Source organism: Arachis hypogaea, chromosome 6 (genome assembly GCF_003086295.3).
Source record: "Arachis hypogaea cultivar Tifrunner chromosome 6, arahy.Tifrunner.gnm2.J5K5, whole genome shotgun sequence".
NCBI lineage: Eukaryota > Viridiplantae > Streptophyta > Magnoliopsida > Fabales > Fabaceae > Arachis > Arachis hypogaea.
The window spans coordinates 116,395,438-116,411,099 of record NC_092041.1 but is presented as its reverse complement, the minus strand read 5'-3'; the positions used below and the strand labels follow the sequence as shown (position 1 = coordinate 116,411,099).

General features: G+C 31.3%; 2 protein-coding genes across 3 annotated transcripts; one reads left to right on the top strand and one right to left on the bottom strand.

Annotated features, from left to right (window-relative positions):
* Positions 1-4,406: 4,406 nt before the first annotated feature.
* On the top strand, positions 4,407-5,526 carry LOC112756088 (ubiquitin-like protein 5). 2 transcript variants are annotated; one of them, XM_025804515.3, is made up of 3 exons: positions 4,407-4,618; positions 4,797-5,076; positions 5,325-5,526. In XM_025804515.3, exon 2 carries the CDS (start codon positions 4,840-4,842, stop codon positions 5,059-5,061), a length of 222 nt encoding a protein of 73 aa, XP_025660300.1. In that variant the 5' UTR covers positions 4,407-4,618; positions 4,797-4,839; the 3' UTR covers positions 5,062-5,076; positions 5,325-5,526. The 2 variants fall into 2 exon arrangements, with proteins under 2 accessions (XP_025660300.1, XP_025660301.1); XM_025804516.3 differs by having other exon boundaries at positions 4,411-4,618; positions 4,800-5,076.
* A 393-nt stretch (positions 5,527-5,919) lies between these two features.
* On the bottom strand, positions 5,920-9,556 carry LOC112756087 (probable carbohydrate esterase At4g34215). The gene is made up of 3 exons (XM_025804514.3): positions 9,137-9,556; positions 8,635-8,915; positions 5,920-6,230 (listed from the first exon to the last, which is right to left on the bottom strand). The coding sequence occupies exons 1-3, from the start codon at positions 9,447-9,449 to the stop codon at positions 5,982-5,984; spliced, it is 843 nt and encodes a 280-aa protein (XP_025660299.1). The 5' UTR covers positions 9,450-9,556; the 3' UTR covers positions 5,920-5,981.
* Between the last annotated feature and the right edge of the window lie 6,106 nt (positions 9,557-15,662).

Below are 15,662 nucleotides of genomic sequence, written 5' to 3'. Positions count from 1 at the left end.
ACAGACCGAATAGGGTGATAGAGGCATTCAATTCTATTCACTCTCAAGCAAGAACTCTAAAGAGTATTTACAAAGATTAGTTGATTGATTACTGATTTGAGTATCGAAATCCTTTTTGCAGGTCTAACGCACGGGTCAAGCCTTTGGAGAGTACACAATTCGCTCAAGGATCTTTCAGAGGGAGTCTCTTGGGTGACAACGAGCTATACTTGGAAGGATAAGTTCCTGATCGGAACATATAATATCAAGACAAAGTCGACGTAATTTCAAAAGATTTATATTCCCATAATAACATTATGGGTAAAAATACTAGTTTTATAACTAAGTTCTTACCATGACAAAAACGTTGAAGTTAATAGAATATTCTATTAAATTATGCAAAATATTAAGTCAAGTATTAGGCATATTCATTTTGTTTAACAGAATATTATGTTAATTATAGTATTTTTGTCACGATAAGGACTTAATTATAAAATCTGATATGGTATAATGACTCAATTGAAAAGAAAAAATAGTATTGGGACTTAATTAAAAATTCAATAAAATTATAGAGATCGACAGAATAATTAAACCAATAAAATATAGTTTAATTTTTTATGCTCTCACAGTGTAAAATATTTTACACAATCATGCAACCACATATATGTTCTTTTGGATGACCATTATCAACGAAATAATAGTTGTTTTTTATGATGTGACGTTCGTAATTAAATGCATGTATAAAATTGCTTTACACATAATTAAATACAGGTTTAAAATTGCTTTAAAGTTATGTTTTTACATTTAAATATAAAAGTTATTTGTTATATTATACACTGGAAAGGTATCATGCCTTAATAGAGAAGAAGGAGAGAAAGAAGAGAGAAAAATTGAGTGAATTTTCTGTTCTGTTGTATTAGTGATTCGATTCATTCATTCTTTACATTGTAGTCTATATATACACAAGGACAGTTGGAAGGGGTGTTTAACTAATTGATTGGGAAAGCTAAGCTAACAGACTAAGACTAACTAACTGAAGTCCAGCCTGACACTCATAATAGCAATCTCTAACAGACTCTAACTGAATACAGTTGAAGTCTTAACTGCCTGAATGAACTATTATTCTGTCATGCTCCCTGTTATGAGATTCTTCTACTTCTTCCACCAGTTTTTAGTCTTTTTCATACTTTGAATTCTTCTTTCCATACAAATAAAATAAAATACTAATAATACTAATAATACTTTTATAGTAAAAAATTTAGATAAAATATACGAGATCTTAAGTTTAAATTTTATCATTGTCAGAGTCTTATTCTAATTGTTATATGTTACATTGTTTTTATTTGAGATTATTCAAAAATATTTTAGTTTTACGCGATTTTACGTCTTTTATATTAATATTTTATTTGAGTCAAACAATTGTATAATTAATTATAATGAGTTTGACTTTGTCCATATTAAAAATATTATTTTTGTGAATCATTAAATTTTATTAACTGAAAATAAATCAAGTGATTTAATAAAATAAATATATTGAATGATTTTAATAAATACAAACAAAAAACACTGAATATTAAATATCTTACTATTAAAAAATAAAAAGTAAAAAAATTATATTAATGTTAAATCAGGAACAGATCTATTTATATTATAATGGGATAAGTGTTCTTATTACAATTTAAATTTTTTTTGAATAGTACATAATAATTATATGAAGATGTTGAGATGGATGGGTGGTCATACGCGATTGGATAAAATAAGGAATGAAGATATAAGGGAGAGAGTTGGAGTAGCATCCATTGTGGAAAAGATGGTTGAATCGCGTCTCAGGTGGTTTGGATATGTGAGAAGAAGACCGATAGAACATCCAGTCAGGAGGGTGGATGAGATGGAAGATGGACAAATGGCGAAAGGCAGAGGAAGACCTAAGAAGACCATCCATGAGGTGGTCAAACGAGATCTACATGTAAACGGTCTCTCTGTAGACATGATACATGACAGAGCACAATGGCGTCGTTTGATTCATGAAGCCGACCCCACTTAGTAGGACAAAGCTTTGTTGTTGTTGTTGTAGTACATAATAATTATATTTATTTGTCCTATTAAATTATTAAATTTGATCCTATAATAATTTTTTATTCAACTTTTGACAATTGATATTCAATTTAAAAAGTTTATATAAATGTGTATTATAATGATAAATTTTTAAATTTAAATCACTTGTGTTCTTTCTCAAATTTAAATTTAAATTATCAATTTAAATGTGTATTATAAGCCCAAAACAGTTCAAATGGATTAAAATTTAAAATTATTACATGTCCCTAACATTTGATTTACCACTGCAGTTTAACCGCATTGAAGAATTTAATATTAAATGCTATTGGTCAACAATAGACGAAAAGAATAAAAAGAATTTACTACTGATATCCATCTAAAGTAGATAATATTTTGTGTTACAAAAAGGTATGTTGTAGTTATTGTCATTCTTATTTTTGTATTTTTTGTATTATAGTTGAGATTTTGAAAATAGTTTATGTTTTTTGATTTAGGTATCGACTATGTGACTACGAGTGTGACATAACCATTAGACAAATATTCACTTTTTGGAATTATTGATTATCCTAGCTGAGTTAGGTGGACGGAGGGGATGCAGCAAACTTAGTGAAGTTAAAAAAAAAACTTATTTTGTTATTTAAAGTTGGAATAATTTGTTTTTGAAAATAATGATTTTTTTATGTTGTTTAAAAAAAATTCTATAATTTGTTGCATATAAAAAAATGTTTTATGGCTGAAAATTATATTTAAATTAAACTGTGAAAATCGGGCTATTTGTTAAGTTGTTTGAAATCTTGTATTAAATATTTAATTGTTAGATATATAAGTTTGAAAAATTATTTAAAATAAAATTAAAACCATTTTTTATCAATGAAGACAATGTAATTTTAATAAAAAAAATACAGTTCATATACTTTGACTAAGTTATATATGATATTAGAATATATAATTTCCGTTAATTAATAAAAGTTAAACATAAGTGTGATAATGTCTTAATTTTGTTTCACATGTTTAATCATTCCCATGTAAAATTGAAAAGAAAGCAAACTAATAAAATGTTAAAATGTTTTTAACAAATTAACGATACACGTTATAAACTTATAATTAATTTTTTAATATATACTTATAAAATAAATATTTAACAATTTTATATATATATATCATACGAATACTATTTCCTTATAATTATCATTTAAAAAATTGAGAATAAAGACGTAAAGAAGAAAAAATAAAAAAATGTATTACTATTGTTTAAATGGTTATACGTGTATCATTTTACCATCATATAATTATAAATTATTTAATCTACTAGTATATTACATTAGAAAAAGAAAAAAGAAAATAAACTTAAACGGAAAAAACTAGGATTATTGTATTTTTTGGAAGTTTTTTGTGTGTATCCGACTGATAAGAAAAAAAAGTAGGTGATAAGCTTCCTATCTTTTAATATATCTTTTATTGTTTCCGTGTCAGCTGCACTAGTCTATATAAGATTAGGGGTGCACATGGCCGGGTGAAATCGGGTTTGATGTGATTCAGATCCGGCTTGAAATATACACCGGGTCTATTTATTAGACCCGAACCCGACCCTAAACCCGATGAAATCAATACACTTTCGGGCCACAATTATACCGGGCCGGGTGAAGCCGGGTTTGATGTGATTCAGATCCGGCTTGAAATATACACCGGGTCTATTTATTAGACCCGAACCCGACCCTAAACCCGATGAAATCAATACACTTTCGGGCCACAATTATACCGGGTGAAAATCGGGTAAAACCGGGCCGTTAATATTACATTACGTTGATACCTTCTTGTAAGCTAGCATGTAAAAATATCCGAATTTCCAAGACTCCAACCATTAGTTAACATGGTAAAATTCACTTAGAAAAATATAACAAGAACCAACCCTTCTTCAAAATTAAAGCATAACCACAATCAATACTAAAGCATAACCACAATCAATACTAATATTGTCTAATAATACCAAATATTTAAATCAATACAAATAACATAATCTTATGTATTAGTCTAAAGTCTTATGCATTCTAAACATAAAACATTAATTTATAGTCTTATAATGACTAATAACACAAAATATTAAGGTTTACAATACTTAAATTCCACATAAAAATAGTCATGATCCATCACTAATAACACAAAATATTAATTGTGTATGATGACCGGGCCAACTTCGGGCGACCCGAGCTATGGCCCGGACCCGACCCGAAATAATGACCGGGTCTATTTTTGAGACCCGTACCCGACCCTAAACCAGATAAAATCACATCAAATTAGTCCTTAAAGTGTTCGGGCCGGGCCGGGTCTGTGCACCCCTATATAAGATATATGAGATTGAGTTAACCCTCCACGTCAGTGACAAAAATTCAAAAGCTTTCCCTCAGCCTTTCCTCTCACCATTCACTAACACACGCACGGTCACTCTAGACCTCAGTGACAAAATTCCTCGCACGGTCGCGTCAGAGCGTCTTCTCCTCGTCGCATCTTCGCCGGTCGTCGCGTCTTCGCCGGCCTTCGCGGGTAAATCGCCGGGCTTCGCTGGTCTGCCCCTATTCTCTGTCGGGTAAGTCAGTTCTTTGATTTTGAAGCATTTGTTATAATGTATAGAGTTAGGTTAATTATAATTTATATTTCTGATGATGATTCTGATTTTTATGATTTATGTGATTCAATCTTTGAGGATTCTGTGATTTATGTGTTTATGTTATAATTTTTTTATTCTGATTCTTTGTTAATTACAGTAGGAGTGTTATAATTTCTGAATTTCTGGGAATTTCTGAGAAGATGATCGAGGTGGTTCTGAACGATCGATTGGGGAAGAAGGTCCGCGTGAAATGCAACGATGACGATACCATCGGAGACCTGAAGAAGCTGGTTGCAGCTCAGACAGGAACGAGGGCTGACAAGATTCGCATTCAGAAGTGGTACACCATCTACAAGGATCACATCACCCTCAAAGATTACGAGATCCACGACGGCATGGGCCTCGAGCTCTACTACAACTAAAATCCCTCTTCAAAGGTTTCTTCTTTCTTCCCTGTTGTTGTTTATTTTAAGGTTCCCATGGTTTTGCGTTTATTTAACAATTGGCTTGTTAAAATTTACCTTTGTTGAGCATTGTGGATTCATAATTTTGTTCATCACTAGTAAAGGCTATTTCCTTAAGGAATTGCCCAATTTATGTGCTCATGTTATTGTTTCTGTGCTTGATATTTCCTTGAATGGTATAATAGTACTCGAGACTGATCTTTTGCTGTTGTTTGTTTCAGGTGCTATTAATGGCGTATGTGCTGGTAACTGGATAAATCTGTGAAATGTAACTTTTTGACTTTTTAAAGACCCCTTTGATTGGAATAATGTACATACCCAAATGATATTGGGTTTAATTTGCTGTTGGAACAATTTGTTATATAACATATTGACGTGTTCTTGTTGGATTCATATTAATTGAAACCTCCCCTTCTTATCTTCCTTGCATAGTGTGCTTAATTACAATTTTTGTTTGATTAGACAATCTTTTGAGGTATTGTTCTTCTAACATTCTTCATAACTGAGAAAGAAAAGATAGTTCTGTGGCCTGTAAATAATCAGTAGTTTCTTATTCAATGGTTGCTTCCCGATATATGGTTCTGTTGTGCATGCTTTAAATTGTTATGTAGTTAGGTTTTCTGTTGATTCTGCTGTGGGGTTCGTTACTGAGCAGGGATGTCTCAGATTTTGTTAGATTTTGCTGGCCTTGCTATCCTTCTATGGCCATTGGCAGTTGCTGGGGCAGTAGAAATAATTTTTTAGGGTTCCAGTCAAGGTTCGGATGACAAAAAAAAATGTAGAAATAGAAGGCCCTTGATTGAGAACTTAAAAAAATGAACAAAAATTTTGTATATAAAAAATATATATTTTACTCTTATCCGAAATTCCTGATTTAATTAACTAGTTACATAACTTGTGAGTGAGTGATTAATAAATTGATGATGATGATGATGAGTGGTGGAAGCAATATAGGCATGAGCCAAACGCATTCCTAAGTGAACTTGAGAGACTGTAGTAAGGTGAAGTTTATCTGTTTTGAGGGGCAAACCCTTTGCATCAACACACTTCACATTTGGAAGCTTCAACCCTAATTGACCCTTTCTCACTTTCTCAATGTATTTTCCTTCCCCTGATGCAAGTGCTACCTGCATACATTAATTAACATTTTTACATGCCATCTCCTTCATTCATTAATTTCATTTCTTAAACATTATTATATATATTTCACCTTTTTAAAAAGATTATTATTTTAATTTTTTATACATTAAAACATCAATGTCCTTATATGCAAAATAGATTGATTATGTATCAAAAAGGGAAAAATGACCATTACTTTAAAACGAATGTAGTATTCTGTATATTTCTTTAGCTTTACTCTCAAGCAATAATCATAGCTTTTCAATTTGTGCATTTAATCATGTTTCAGATGGCATTATAATTTATTTAATTTAAGTTAAAATATCTAAAAGTGAATGTTAATAGAACGCTCACATAATACAAAATTTTTAGAATAATTATCCAAATCGGTCTCCAAGAATTTTATAAGTGGACATTTTAGTCCCCAAGAAAAATTAATACTCAATCCCTAAGTTTTACTTCGGCAGACAAATCAGTTCGTAGTTTATTTTTCGACAGAGTAATTACCCATATCAGTGCCCCCAAAGATTTTAAAAGTGGACGTTTTAATCCCTCAAAAAAATTAATACACAGATCAATCCCTGACATTTTTCTCTGTTAGACATAATAGTTCTCTGTCTAAAAAAAAGTAAAATAAAATTATTATTATTAGTAACTCAATAATAATAATAATAATATTCAATAAAATTATTAGAGATTATTCTATAAAAAATTTAAGGTTGAAATTATTTAATATTTTTGTATTTAATATAATCAAAAGAGGTCCTATTTTAAAAAATATGTTTGTAATAAAAGAAATATTTTAATTTAAATTTTAAAGTATCATTATTCACCTTCCTTGTTTCTAACAAAAATAGTATATTAATATGCTAGTGTCATCGTTGATACATAAAGTTAAGTTAATAATAATAAAATTCGACATATAGTAAAAATAAAATGGATTATGGACTGTTATATCTGACAAAAAAACGTTGAGTATTGATTTGTGTATTATTTTTTTTTATGGACTAAAATATCTACTTTTAAAATCCTTGAAGACTAATCTAGATAATTACTTTGCCAGAAAATGAACTAGAGACTGATTTGTCTGTTGAAATAAAACCTTAAAAATTAATCGGTGTATTAATTTTTTTTTGAGACTAAAATATCCGCTTTTAAAATCCTTAAAACTGATTTGTGATTTGGTAATTACTCAAATTTTTAAAAGAAGCATTATTTATTGAACCAGGATGGAAGAGTTACAAAATATGACAATATAAATTTCGTAAAAAAAAAAAGCTTTCTTTCTTTGTTTTGTCCCACACATTAAACAAAGGAACATTTGAACTTCTTGTTTGACTAAACTATTATATTATATTGCAAAATTTTAAATAAATTGAGCCAACTTTTTAAATTTTTGAAAGAAGAATAATAATATAGTAATTTAGATACAGACGTCATTCCCACACTATTTTACTTTTTCTATTTTTGTCGACTTTGAATTTAGTAAGTGATTTAAATATGGTGCGCCTTCAAATGTACACTACTACACTTCTTTTATTGTGGAAACTGTATTGATGTTTTTAGTTCAAAAATAGAAAGGATGATAATTCATACAAGTTGATGAGTGGGCCAATTTATTGAATTAGAGCTGGATGCCAATTGCCATTTCTAAGTCTTTTGGAATTACATGAACGGCCACAAATTTGAATATCAATAATGTTTGAGACCATAAAAGATAAACTCAAATAATCTAAAATTATTTTATTTAGTATTTATTTATTATTATTATTAAAATAATTGCATAATTTTAAATATTACATAAAATTATAAATATTAAATTAAATAAAGTAACTTTGGTTATTGTTTGTTTAACATTAAATTAAATAAAATAATTTTGATTATTGTTTGTCTAACGTAACATTAAGAGAGTTCTAGTATGAAAATAGATGTTCTTAATTTTTTTTATCTCAATTAATTTTATAAAGTGTGATATTATATTATATAAAATTTAATTAAAATAAAAAAAACATAAAAAAAATTACAGAATATAAAAATCATACTTTATAAAAATTAATTGAAAAAGAATTAAAAAAAATCCATTCCAAATAAGTACAAACACAAAGAACCGTTTGGCACATACAACAACTAAAATAAAAACATACATATGTAAATATGTATTTATATTATATATGATCATAATTTAGATTATTAAAATCATCTTTAAAGGTTGTATAAAATAAAAAAATTAAGTATATTAAAAAAAAAATCTGTGTTATTTTATTGAATAAGATAAGATAACAAGAGAGAAAAAAGAAGAAAGCTAATGAATTATATCTCAAATGGCATAGTCTTTTCATACTCATTTAAGAGATTGCGAGTTCGAGTCTTCTATTTTTGGTAAAAAAAAAAAGAAAAAAGAAATAGGCAAACCTGGATAACAAGAAGATTTGGAAGATGAAGATCAGAACGAAGGTCCATAATAAATTTCTCCATGTTATGGCTATAACCTTCAGCATCCTCTTCTCTAACAGTGTCACTCTCACCTTGATACCACAAAAGTGCCCTAATTGTTCTTCCACTATTACCCTTCACTGACTCAATTGCCCTTCTCACCAATTCATTGTACAAACTTGTCCCTTTACTCCATTCCCCAATCTTAGTCCCTCCCTTTGCACAAGGCACCAAACCCATCACCATATTAACACTCTCACCTGTTAATATACATATATATTAGAAATTAAATGTGCATTCTATCCTATGATTCTGTTAGCTAATTATCTCAAAACAGAAATATAGAGACAATAAATAACATATTTGTTTAGACTTTAGAAATAGGAAAAGAGACAATTTTTTTTTTATGCATTTTCTGTTCTAAAACACTTGTCGAATAAATTAAAGTAAAAAATATTATATGTTTTTAAGGTATTTTTACCTTTGATCCTGAGAACTTCGTTTGCGAACGCCAGACCCGGTCCAACCCCACAAGTCTTGCCAAGGTCGATGTCTAAATGGAGAGGCTCATGGGCCTCTTCCCATTGTAGACTCGCACTTAGTCGCAAGATAGAAGGGTTGGACCGGCACTCTGGTGGGACATTACCGTCCCAAAACCTCCCGTTTTTGACGCCGCCACGACCAGCCATGTTGCTTTGTCCGGCAAGGATGAAGATGTCCATGTTTGAAGAAGAGAAGCCACATTGCAAAAACAAGAATAACAAACATGATAACATAGGCATGGAGTTGTCCATGGTGGCAATAATATGGCACACACCAAAATGGACTTTATATTAAATGAAGATAGAGTGCGGAAATTAATGATTTGCTTTTCTTATTGACTTTTTGAGTTTTGTGCATGTGGGTGTGGTGAACTATGTTGGAAGAATCCATGTATTGGGGGCAAGGTAGGCAATGATCATTGATTGAATTGATGTGGCATCGTTTAGACACATTAGGGGATGGGAACATTTTAAATTTTGGATTAATCAAGTATCCAACTCTTGACTTTTCGGATTCAGAGCTTTAATACAATGTCATGATACCACTCATCCCAAAAATTTCAGCTGATGAAAAAAGGTAACACTAATGATTATATTTCTAATACTCTCTAAACTTCCATTGTACACATTGTATAAATATTCCATTGGCTCCTCATACTTTTCCATCTCTAATACTCTCTAATCTTCCATTGTACACATTGTACAAATATTCCATTAGCTCCTCATACTTTTCCAATTGAGAATAATATATCATGAATGTTGAGGTCGTGTAAAAATGAAAGAAAGCATAGTGATGAATGCGCTCTATTTTCAATTGCTACTATTTCAAACAAGGGTTTTTGTAATGCATTAAAGTAAAAAATTTTGGTGGATTTTAACTTGAGTGTTGCTATCTAAGTTCACAACAAAGAAAATAATACTTAAACTTACATAGAGTGAGGTGGGTACAATGTCACCGAGACTATAACTATGACAATTACTTATATCAATTCCTATTTTTTTTTTTTGGAAAAAAAATTAAGCAAAATGTGGTATTAATTAATTATTATGGCCAGATATTGTAGAATTTTTTAAAGTTTTTTATAGGCAATACTTATAAATTATTTTTAAAGTGATTTTTTGTATATGTAAGGGTTTAATTTAAATGTTCTCATAGTGTAAAACATTATATAATCATTCAATCAAATTCATGTATTTAGACATTTTTTAAATAATATATTTAAAAATTAATTATTTTTACTTATTAATAAAACGGAAAGAGTACATAAAAAGTATGCAAAGATAATAAAATTGAGAAAGAATAAAGAAAGAAAAGAAAAGATGAAGAAATTTTATTGATTGTTAATTGATTGAAATTGTAAACTATGAAAGTAAAATTAAATATATATAAAGTGTTGACCTATAAAAAATAAAAGCAAATAAAGATAAGATAAGGATAAATAAATTAAAGATAAGATAATAATAAAGAGTAAAATTATAATTAAATTTGTGTATCCTATGTTGGGTTAAATTTGTAGACCGTGAGACTTCTTTATTGTTGTCATGAGTTAATGTGGAAGAGTGGTTTAATACGCCCCACAAGCTTGTCAAGAACACCAAACTTATTCAAATTAAGATGGAATGGTTGAGAAAATAAAGGCTTGGTGAAGATGTCAACTAGCTGCCCAGAAGAGGGAATGGGAAGATGTTTCATCACTCCAGCTTGAACATTTTGTCGAAACAAGTGACAATAAACCTCTAAATGTTTGGTCTGCTCATAAAAAACTGGTTTAGTAGCAATATGAAGAGTACTCTGATTATCACAATATAAAATTGGTGGGCCGATAGAAGAGATGAGATACGTAAAAATTGTAACACATTTAATATCCATTTGTATTAACAAATGCACGATATTCTGCTTCAGTGGATTAGCGGGCACCGGTGGTTTGTTTCTTGGTCTTCCAAGAGACTAAAAAACTGATGATTTATTGATTGTCTTGATGAGAGCTATTCTATAATTTAATTATTATTTTATTCTAAAACGTTTTTTTCTGATTGAATCACGGTTGGACCAGTAAACCCGTGATTAGGGGTGGCAAAGCGGGCCGGTCCGCCCCAACTCGTCCCGTCCCGCCAATTAAAATGGGTTTAAAATACTAGCCTGCCCCATTTTACGGCGGATTGGCGGGTCGGCGGACTAGACCACTTGACTCTTTTTTTTCTTTTTTGAAAAATAAAATTTATTAAAATTAACTAAAAAATAATAATTAAAAAATCAAATACAAATAAAAAAAATCAAATTATAATATAATTTTTTTATTATTTTTTTTAATTTTTAACTTCAATAAAATTGTTTAAAATAATATTTGTCAATAGAACCATATTTATTTTAAAAAATAAGTTATATAATTTGAACAAATATACGAAATTGTAAAATAAAATAAATAAAATTAATAACTAAAAATTAATAAGTTATATAATTTTTTTTAATTTTGCGAATTCCAAATCCTAACAGAATCCGTCTTTTGTAGCAGATTTAGTGGATTAGTGCGCAACCCATTTTGCCGCTCCTACCAACGGTTTAATAACCAGTACGTTGCTAGTGCCACCTTCTTCGACGGCTGCAACAAAATTGAGCTTATAGCCAATAATGCCCCTTTGGTTGTCTTCGTTACCGGCGGATATATGGGTATCCGCTATCCTGTCCAGTGTGGCCGCCGCCACAGTCACGGCCGCATCCATCTTCTTAATCTACAAGTCTCACCTCTGCCCCCACAAAGAGAACATCATAACACTCCATCAAGAACAACCGAAACGCAATACATGTGGGAAGATCCTATTCGTCTCCCAGATTGGAACCTCAGAAGCGTTTGCGAAGCGCCTCTACGAGTTTTTAGCCTCGGGAATGCACTTCCGTAATTGCGTGTATCTAGAGTTGGTAGATGCACGGAATTATGAGCCCGAAGAGCTACCCAAAGAGAACATCGTCCTCCTCGTTGCTTCAAATTCGGAACATTGGAAACTAGCTCTGGGATCCAGCTACGAAACTTACGGAGCGGAGGACTTCCGCAGTTGGATCCAGGATAACGCGGAGAACTTTGGGAGTGGGGTTTTTGTTGTGAACGCTTGCAGTTTCAGTGTGTTTGGAGTAGGCAGTAGTGTTTCTGAAGGTGGCAAGAATTTGATGGCTAAGGCCGCCAATCGCATTAGGGATTTTGGTCAGGCTGCGAAATTCGACGCTGCTTTTGATTTTGACAACTGGTGGCAAGGGGTTGTTGCGGTTTTGAAAGGTGCAGTTCTCGGGGATACCGTTGCTGATGACGAGTGCGAGCAATCTGAACCCGAGGTAGATTTCCGCATGCTCTTATCCTTTATATATCAAATGTATATATATTTTTTTGTTTCAAATCCTACCTCGTCAAGTCAACCACTAATCTATTTCTTATGAATGCTTACACTGCTGAAAAGCTTTCTGATTGATAGATAATTGTTCTAAACTTATGGTGATCTAGTTTTGTCCTAAATATTATGAATGTTTTCTTAGTTCCAGGATCATGCTGGTTGTTGTGATCCAAAACGCATATATATGTTGGTGGAAAATCTGGGTGATGGAGATAGTACAACCTCCAGGCGCCGGATGCTAACTATCAGTGAGGCCAACTTCATGAAGAATGGCACTGTTGATCTTGAAGACGTAGGTCTTGTGACTGCCCAATGGCGTCTTCCAGATGGTGCAACAAGCAAGTCTAGATTACCATTTTTTGAAGGATTTTGTTCCCTTGGTCTCAGTTTATTCTTTGCTGGTTGGGACCTGGATCATATTGAAAGAGGATGGAAGCAACTGGCTTCTGGTGAGGACACAAAACTGTGGTGCCTCGAGTATGATGGTTCTGCTTGGATTTGGAGTTTATGCAGAAGCATGTTCTTCCCCTGCTCAACGGTTTGCCCCATGGTAATCCCATACGATGGCAAGTTGTGCATCATTCAGGGTAGAAGAATATGGGTTGATATCTACCATCCAAAATCAGAATTTTGGGAAAAAAGGGAAGTACCCGAGAGTGTGTACTTGTGGCCTCACTCTTGCTTTTTCTGGGAAACCCTCATTGTGTATTCGGTTGATCATGAGAATCAATGGCTCATGTCATATGATTTGAATGCCAACATTTGGAGCCCCATTGAGTGCAATTTTCCACATTACTGGGGTTGTAGAAAACTCGTTCGTTTGGGTTGCAGTGATTATCTTCTTATTATTGACTTTATCACTATTTGGTACATCTATGATTTGTCTAAGAAGAAACTCGTGGCAATTGTGCATATGAATGAGTTGGATGAGATTGGGACAGTGACTGACGTTTTCTGTTGTCACCACACAAGCAAGGAAAGTCTGATCTATGTCTTCATTGATCCAGATAAAATGGATCTTGAGGAAATGGATATTGAGAAAGAGTCATTCACTTATGATATTAACATTGTTCCTTATGCCAAAGTCAAGCTCCAAACCGATGGTAATTTTTCTGCTAAGGTTGAATCCAAGGGTAATCTTAAAGTTGGTCCCTATTGGAAGTACAATGTGTAAGCATGCACCTTTCTCTTCTCGCTGTTCTTTCTATTATTATATTATAATGTCTCAAACTTAATTAATTCATAACCCTTTCCATTGTGGACAGGTTTGCTGCTGTAGACCAAGACATTAAAGGAAAGACTACTGCAGCATAGATGTTGCTGTTAGGAATATGTTTTCTTGAACAGAGTAGATGTATTATTCTTATCACATAGTTTTAAGACTGAGTTACTTTTTTGTGTCTCTTATGATGAGGATTGAGGATGTAGAGACTTTTAGAGTTAGCTAGTACTCAAAATATTCATAGCATTCATAGGTGGGAACCAGCATGCCCTAGTGGCAATTGTAATGGTTTATGTAGGGTGGGATATTAATGGGGACGTAGCGCGGAATTTACACTAATTTGTCTAAATGCATCAACAAAAACATCATCTACTTTCTCTCTCCCCGGAATAATTGGACACATTGCTCTGTCCCACTAAAATCTTAGCAGAGCCAACTTTTGTAATTTGTACATATCCAATTGTCTTGAAACAGCTAATGATGCTTACAATTTTAAGCACAATTATTATGCAGATAGGGTGAGCTATGCAGTATTGAAATTAGTATCATACTTTGTAATTTTTTTTACCTTTTTTTTAATTTATTTTTTTGTCTAATTAAATTGACCATTCATAAAACACATTTTTTTTATAGGGAAGTATGTACCCGAGTTAGAACCCCTGATAAATGATAGGAACCTTTCCCTTAATCTCAAAGGTAATGTTCTAAGTAGTGCATAAAGAATTTTGTTTTAGTAATTAAGTGAAGCTAAGAATATTTCCCTTATTTAGCATCTTGATGTCTTACGTCTTACACTTCTCTTATTTTTATTGTATCTTTTTTTTTACAAGTCTATTTGTGTTTCAATAATTCTCTATATATAATTCTGTTTTGAAGACAAGTGCATCTTTGAAATTTACTTATTGAACCCTAAAAAACACATTTAGACCATGGTAAATAGAGAGGGTGGAAATGTTGTAAATGATATTGTAGTTTGCAATTTTTGTGGATTGCAACATTTAAACAAAGGCAACTATATTGTTACTTGACTAACTCTTAGTCGTTATTTGGGGACTAATATACTCCTTATCTACTAGATTGGTGGCATTGCAAAATTCCTTACAAAAGAAGTGTTAATTATCTGCATTATGATTCTTCATTTTGTTGAACAATTGTACACTATCATAAACCAAAATAGTTAGATATAGAATACATAACTGAATATAATATAGTTAGTAATCATTATCTGTGTGATTGTAATAACAATGATTCGTATCAATTATTTAATGTTTTTTTCATGTAACATAATGTTACGAATTTTATTTAAATACAAGTATGTAATAGCCTTTTATCATATCAGGGTAATTCACTAATATGAGTTTAAAAAAGATTATTTGGGCTATTAAAAATAGAGAATGAAAAAATTTTTAATTAAGAAATATATAATGGATTTTTTACTTTTTATGCACGTACCTTTTTTTTAACATAAACGAAACAAGTATTAGTATTAGTGATATGATATCAACTAATTTTTATATTGGATCAACATTTGGTCCAGGCGTATTGCGAATTTACATTCGATTGTCTAAATGCACCAACAAAAACATCAACCTTCTCCCCCTGGATAATTGGACACATTGCTCTGTTCCACTAAAATCTTAGCAGAGCCAACTTTTGTAATTTGTACATATCTAATTTAACATTGAAGAAAATTCCTATATGATCTTAAAAGCAAGAAATCTCTAATTATTAGTTTCTAATGCAACAAACTCACCAGTCCAGAATGAAGATCTCTACGCAAACCTAAGCTACAATGAATATAAAGGAATATCTCTGTTCAAGAAAACATATTCCTATTAATATAATGTCCACCACACCAGTAT